The sequence below is a fragment of the Aplysia californica genome, unplaced genomic scaffold (assembly GCF_000002075.1).
Source record: "Aplysia californica isolate F4 #8 unplaced genomic scaffold, AplCal3.0 scaffold00077, whole genome shotgun sequence".
NCBI classification, from domain to species: Eukaryota; Metazoa; Mollusca; class Gastropoda; order Aplysiida; family Aplysiidae; genus Aplysia; species Aplysia californica.
Window position 1 is genome coordinate 126,674 of NW_004797347.1, and position 7,500 is coordinate 134,173.

The 7,500-nt window shown below is 42.7% G+C and overlaps 1 protein-coding gene across 1 annotated transcript in view; it reads right to left on the bottom strand.

The window, feature by feature from the left end:
* LOC118477384 (5-hydroxytryptamine receptor 4-like) overlaps positions 1-7,500 on the bottom strand; it is a gene marked incomplete in the record, with an annotated part of 12,709 nt that overhangs the window by 3,898 nt on the left and 1,311 nt on the right. The window contains 2 exon segments of the mRNA XM_035968710.1: positions 64-205; positions 3,167-3,361. Of these exon segments, the coding sequence (XP_035824603.1) occupies positions 64-205; positions 3,167-3,342 (318 nt within the window).

Sequence of the window (7,500 nt, forward strand, 5' to 3'; positions counted from 1 at the left end):
AGGATCAAACAAGTGAAGTAAATTACCCCCTCCCCTTCCCCACACACACTCAACCTCTTCTACCTCTTCATCCGGCTTGGAGAGGTCCGGCGGGACTTCCCATGGTGTGGTATTCCAGCCAGTCAGGGGCAAGATCGCGAAGACAAGCGACAAGAACCAAATGAAGGCAGAGACCAAGGCCATAGACTTGACAGTGAACCATTCGCTGGGGAAAACAAGCAAAAAAAAAGCAACATTTCTTAATATGTTCCCCTGCGCTGATCGGAATAATTTTAATCAGAGTGTCCCAAACTCGCTGATCACCTGACTAAAAATGTGCAGCATTTTAACACTGGTGCGGCGTTCAGTTCTTACTTCTGTCGTTTTTTGAACTAGCAGAGACGAAGGGTAAAGTCTTGACTTGGACAGTGAAACCACTCGCCGGTCAAAACAAGAAGAAAAAACACCTGAACACTGTAATGAGTTGTTCAGGCTAATTAGATGTATCACGATGTGGTGGAATCAGGCGCTCGTCAATTTTTGGACTTACTGAGTTATTGATATCTTCTTAAAGCTTGTTCGTTTGTCTCGTTTTTAATGAAAAAACTACCCATCTATCTTCAATAGAAGTGGAGATATTTTGGGATTGAAGGGGGTGGGTATGACCTGGTTTTAGAGGCAATATTAGCGAGAAAAAGACCCGCCAAAGCTTTATAACTTTCAAAGCTGGAGAGTCCATGGAAACTGTAAATTTACATTTTTTGGTGGCTTTAATCAACGTTTTTCGGTAAAATTCCTCACAAGTATTTTTCTAAATTGACGAAAAAAGTGTTAAGCAAAAAACCCCCCAAAACCAAACAAAGAATTGATAAAAATTGTCAAACCGGGAGAAAAATGCAATTTTCTTCGATTTCATTATTTTGACGAGCGCCTGATTTCACCACAATGTCTCACAAATCATTGAGGGTATGCGTTTTGCCAGCTTGAGAACACATTATTTTGAGGTACTTAAATAAACAAGCATAACTTCATTAATCATACAGCTTTTTTAGTTGTCTTATCTTTACCTGAAAGCTACACACGGCAGGCAGCAACATGCATACCAATAAACATTCAAATTTGTGCTTCTAAGTTGTGAATGTCGGTTGGAAATGTGCTGCAACATTGCTTATGTTCCCCTCGCAGATCGGAATACTATAATCAGGTTGTCCCAAACTCGATGATCACCAAAACATGGCCCTCATCACGCGCAATTCATTTCCAGGTTCTGACTAAAAATGTTATCTTGGTAGCATCTTTTCGGAAGACCGACGTCTCAACAGAGAAATTGAGACGAGAGTACAAAAGGCTAACAGCGTCAGCTAGCAGTTTTCCCCACTCCTCAAACATCCTAACATCTCCATTGAGAACAAAGCCCCACCTTGACCTACCAGTGCCAGACATGGGCCCTGACCAAAGCCAAAAGTCTGTAACGTAAGATAACCATCTGCAAGATGAGATGTCTAAGGAGAGCCGTCCACAAAACCAGACGGGACATGGTCAGAAATAACAAGATCAGAGAAATGGTGGGAACAACGCCTGTCCCCCACTACATTCGAAGGCAAACAATCGGGTTGTTGTTGTTATCGATCCAGAAACAATCAGGTGGTTTGGACATCTCACACGTATGGCACCTAACCAGCTTGCCATTAAAGCCTACTACAGGAAAATATCAGGGTACAAGTACAAGGCAAGAGGAAGACCAAGAAAGACCTGGATCCAGGGTGTGAAGGATACCCTGGGAACATACAATATCCCACCCAGCCAGGCCATCAAACTTGCTAGAGACAGGGAGCTCTTTCTCCCCTCGATGCCCTAGAGGTACAAGAGGACGGAGAAAGTAAAGTAAGTAAGACTAACAATGTGCAGCGTTCTGACACTGTTGCGGCACCCTAGGTCTTACTTGTCTCGTATTTTGAACCCCCTCATCCACATCATCTGGTCGTTCTATTTCCCAGCGCACACAATCAAAAAATTAACGTTCCTTCTCTGTCCCATAGAAATTAGCCTTGTTACTAAAGCGAAAAGCGTTCAAAATTCTCTCTGTGTCTCACTTGACTTCAAAACCCACCCATGCATTGTTTTTCTCTCCTAAACATTTGTGAGGCAGCGTGGTGGAATCAGGCTCTCGTCAACTTTTGGGCATATTGGGTTATTGGCATCATCTTAAAGCTTGTTCATTTGTCTTGCTTTCAATGCAAAAATTACCCATCCATCTTCAATAGAAGTGGAGATATTTTGGATTGAAGGAGTTGTGGGTCACCTGGTTTAAGAAGTAAAAATTAGCGAGAAGATGGCCGCCAAAGCTTGGTAAATTCCAAAGCTGGAGAGTCCATGGAAAATGTAAATTTATATTTTTGTGTCTTTAATCAACGTTTTCGGTGAAATCCTCAAAGGAATGTGTTTGTAAATGGACATAAAAGGTGTTGAGCAAAAAAATAAAAATCTGATAAAAATTGCAAAGCAGGGAGAAAACTGCGGTTTTCTTCGATTTCATTATTTTGACGAGAGCCTGATTCCACCACGCTGCATCACATTTTCTGAGGTTATTCCTTGGCGGATAAAATGTGAGTGGGCTTTATTTCTAAATCATGTTTTAAGATTCCGTAGATTTAAGTTGGGGAATTTGACATGGCAAGTTCACTGCTACGTCCTCGAACAGATTAATTTCTTTGGTGTTGTTGCGGCTGTCTCGTGATCTGATTCTACATTTTTCAGGGTTTCGTAAATACTTACTCCCTTCTTAAATGGTCTTCTGACAGACATGCTATCACATTGAATTGTTCGTACCACTCTCAAATTACTATTTCACAAGGTGCACTAAGTCTAGGTCTGGAATATACTCCCGCTCTCTGCAAAAGTTTCCTTTCGGACTTGAATTCAGTGTGTTTTCTGACGCAAAAGCCCTTTTGTGGGTTCCTACAAGGCATGGCTGATGCTGGGGTACTCATCTGACCAGCTCAAATTTGAGTGTAGCTTGTGGCGCCCAAACATGATTTCTCTCAAATTTAGTAAAGATTCGCGCAACAACAACAACAACAACAACAACAACAACAACAACAACAACAACAACAACAACAATAACAACATCATCACCACCACCACCACCACCACCACCACCACCAACAACAACAACGGTATTCTCTACCCGTATCGGTATGGCAACACGATCTTGAAGTATCTGTCTAGAGAGAGAAAGACCAGGTGGAGCACCGAGCTCACGATGAGGAACACCAGGAGACCGTAGCGAGCCAGACACTCCTTGTAGATCTGGAAGTTGGACATGTTGTACGTGGTGTTGTAGAACAGGAAGATCCCCGTCATCAGGTCAGCGAACGCGAGGCTGAGAGGGGGAAAAAGAAAGAGAGGATGGTGAAAAAATGGGAGGTATCGTGTTGAAATCAGGCGCTTGTCAAAATAACGAAATCGGCGAAACAGGCATTTTTCCGCTAAGAAGACAATTTCTACCGAATTTTGGTTTTGTGGCTCAAATTCTTTTATGTCCATTTAAAAAATAGTTCACTGAGAATTTTACTGAAAGGCACAAAAACAAATGTAAATTTTTTTCAGTTGCCGAGGACTCCCAGGCTATGGAAGTTACCGAACTTTGTCGACCATTTTCTCGATAGTTTGACCTCTGAAACCAGGCGACCTCCTTCAATCACAAATACTTCGACTTCTATTCAACTTAGATGGATATTTTTTTCACCCAAAGTAAAGCAAATAAACAGGCATTACGATGATACTGATAACCCCATATGCCTACAAATTGACGAGCGTCTGATTCCACCACGTCGTGACGCAAATGGTGAAATGGTGAAGGTTTAACGACCCTATCAATACTACTAGGTTGTTTACGAGGCAAGACCTCCGAGTTTAACGTCCGTCTACCACAGGGCCGAGACAAATGAAACATTCGTATAAAGTGCCATTTCCAAGGACACAACATCGGACTGAGCTCACGCTCGAACCCCCGAACCCTCAATTTCACGATTGCCGTTCCGTAAGCCTAACCACTAGGCCACTGAAACCACAGAAAGAGAGGATTTAGTTTAGTTTTAGTAGAGGTTTTACCGCGCTCGCAACTGCATATGAGCGCCAGAAGATTAGAGGTGTTACAAAAGAGTAACAAACATTAAAAAGAAGAAGGGGAGAAAAGGACGATAGATGTTTGATAGGAAAGAAGAAGCAAGCCACACCAGAGCACCCACCAACCACCCAAAAGAGAGGATGAAGAAATGGCGTTAGGGAAAAGATGTATAACACCCCTCCCCCCCTCACACACAATTTTTTAATTGTTTTTTTTTGGGGGGGGGAGGGGTAAAATGGGAACAGGTGTGTTGCTTGTGCGCGCGCGCGCGCGCGCGCGTGTGTGTGTGTGTGTGTGTGTGTGTGTGTGTGTGTGTGTGTGTGTGTGTGTGTGTGTGTGTGTGTGTGTGTGTGTGTATGTGGGTGTGTTGGGGGGAGGGGGGATATTGACAAGATATCAAGGGTCAGTATTGTTTTCATCATTTATTTCATCATGAATGTGACAATGTACTGGCCGATTTTAACTCTCCGTCTTTCGGTCAGTACCTCCTCTCCCTCCTCTCTCCCTCCCCTCCCACTCTTTCCCTCCCTCTTTCCCTCCCCCTCTCGCTCTCTCTCTCCCTCCCTCTCTCCCTCCCACCCTCTCTCTACCTCACCCCCTCTCTCTCTCGCTCTCTCACCCCCTCCCCTCTCCCTCTCCCTCTCTCTCAATTTCTTCCTATCTCATTTCTCGGTTCTTGTATGTCCCTGTCACACTTTCCAACCGTAAAATACTGTAGATAGATAGATAAATAGATAGATAGATAGACAGACAGACAGACAGACACATACACACATGCAAACACACATGCACGCTCATACAGACACATACGTGCGCACGCCCACAGACGAAGAGAGAGACAAAAGAGGAGAGTACGAACAGAAAGAAAGACAAACAAAAAGGGTGAATGACAGAATTCGAAGCCACGGTCTACGCACCAAACCACCAAAATCAACAAAACCTGAGATCTTACATACAAAATGGTTCACTCCTCTCTTTGAACCAATTAAAAAAGTGTCCTCAAAATTTGGTGGCGCCCTCTTCGAAAAAGTGCGGACTGTGCCAACAGAGTTATCCTACTTATGTGGAAAAAAGTGAAAATAACAAGCTGTGCTATTCTTATTCTTCTTAAACAAATAAAATAAATATTAAATAAATAGATTAAAAAAAAAAATAAAAATAAAAATAATAAAATAAAAAAATAAAAAAATTCTTTTGGAGAAACGAAAGAGGGCTTTAAAACAAAGACTGCAGCGCCATTTGAAGGAATGCACGGACTTTCGCGGACACTTTTTTGGCTGAGGGAACAATCTTGTTGTGAACGATCTTTGACTGACCTTGAGACCATGACGTCAGCGGGCTCCTTGTGCGGCTTGAGACGAACCATCGTGTCCAACACAAGGCCGTTCAACAGAAGGATGGTCACGCCCACCAAGACAATCACAGAGTTCATGACAAGGTCAAGGACGGTGACCCCGTAGCCGTTGAGGGCCCAGTACACGGGCTCACTGCTCTCCCCTGTGTCGTCTGTCGCGTTGGATGTCGTCATTGTTGTTTGGACGGTGTTGTCATGTAGTCTTCACTTGGGACTAGTGGAGGATGTCACGTAAATAAAGGGTCTTAGTTTTGTTTTAGTAGAGGTTTTACGGCCCTCGCAACTGTATACGGTCATATGAGCGATAAGGGGGGATGTCACATACATAAAGTTCTTGTTTTGTTTTGTTTTAGTAGAGCTTTTACTACGCTCGCAACTGCATAAGGTCATATGACCGCCAAGGGGTGGATGTTAACAGAGAAGTCCTTACAGGGAATCGGGCTTACTCTGCTCAATTCTCTGGCTTCAACAGCACAAAGTCTGCTTAGACTATCAAGGCACCCCGGAAATACCAGGTCTCAAGAGTCTGACAAACATACAAAAGAAGTAGAGGAAAACGACGATAATAAGGATTAGGAAAGAAAAAGCAGCAGTTCCCTGTTGTAGTTCAGGCACAGTTAATAGCATGGCATAGTTGGAATAAAGGGTCTAACTCGCATTTTGCTAAAAAAATGAATTCTTAGTAGGGTGACAAACGTTAGGAAAGATTACACAACATAGGCATTAGAACAAAGAGGTTATATTAAAGTACTAGAGTTCGTGGCAGTGATGTCCCCAACGTAAACGAATGGGGGGCTACGTGTGCCCACTCTGGGACACTGAACCTCAAGGGTAAGACATGCGCAGGTCAACAGACGGGTGAGTACTTTTCGAGACTCACATGGAAGCGTCTCAGCGGTCTTAAGAGGAAATCTTACAAACTTGCACTAAAATATGGGGGCAGGGTGGAGAGAGGGTTGTGGTCTCAGATTGCTCATGTAAATTGGTCAAGCCGGCCATTCTGATGAGGGTAAGAAGACCCCCTTGTCTGACACGTGTGATGTCACTGCCGCAAGCTCTATTATTATAATATACTACCTGGGCCCCTTTTCGATAAAAGGAATGATCGGTGCATTAACATCAACTGAAAATTATTTGCCAACTATATTTACAATCTACTGGAATGGGGCAACAAATCTCGAGAGAAAAGTGTTTCCAAGTTGCAAAAGAATATAAAATAGAGGTATAGATGGAGTCTCTCTCTATTCTGCTTCCGTGGTTGTACATTCCATAATTTCAAAGGAGTGGAAACAGTGCGCACAGCTAGTGAACGGAAACCTCTCTTTTTTTACAATGGGATCTTAGAAGACGGACTTTCCCAAGATTAGATCTAAATGAAACTAATGAAAAGCTGAAAATTAAACAACAGTGACTTCAGGGTCCTCAATGAAACTGGGCGCCCTTTAAATGATTCTGAACCACCATTAATTTGTTCAAATTCGAAAGTTAGTGGTTCGGAAGTTTTAAGCGGCCAAAGTGACGAACTTGCACCAATACATTATGTAGAGATAGAGATAACCTATTTGCATTAGAACGAAATAACCGGATGATTTTAAAAACAGAGTCCATAACCTTTACAGATTACCCAAACTCAGTAGTTTATGATGTTGTGTTTTTCTATTCTCTCTCATTTTTCTTGTAACGACGCGGAGTAATTTACATTCTTTATTTCTTCCGACCTCTACAGCTAATCCCCAGCCTGTACCAAATTGTGTTATTTGTGCTGTTTCACAAATATTATGCTAACTCTCTATTTCCCTATACCGTGCGTTTGAGTTCCTATAATTTCGAATTGCACCACGGCGTGGTGGAATCAGGCGCTCGTCAATTTTTGGCATATATAAATATGGACTATCAGTATCATCTTAATGCCTGTTCATTTGCCTTGCTTTAGGTGAAAAAAATATCCTTTTATCTTTAAGAGAAGTCGAAATATTTGTAATTGAAGGAGGTCAGAGTCGCCTGGTTTCAGAGGTCAAACAACGGAGAAAATGGCTGC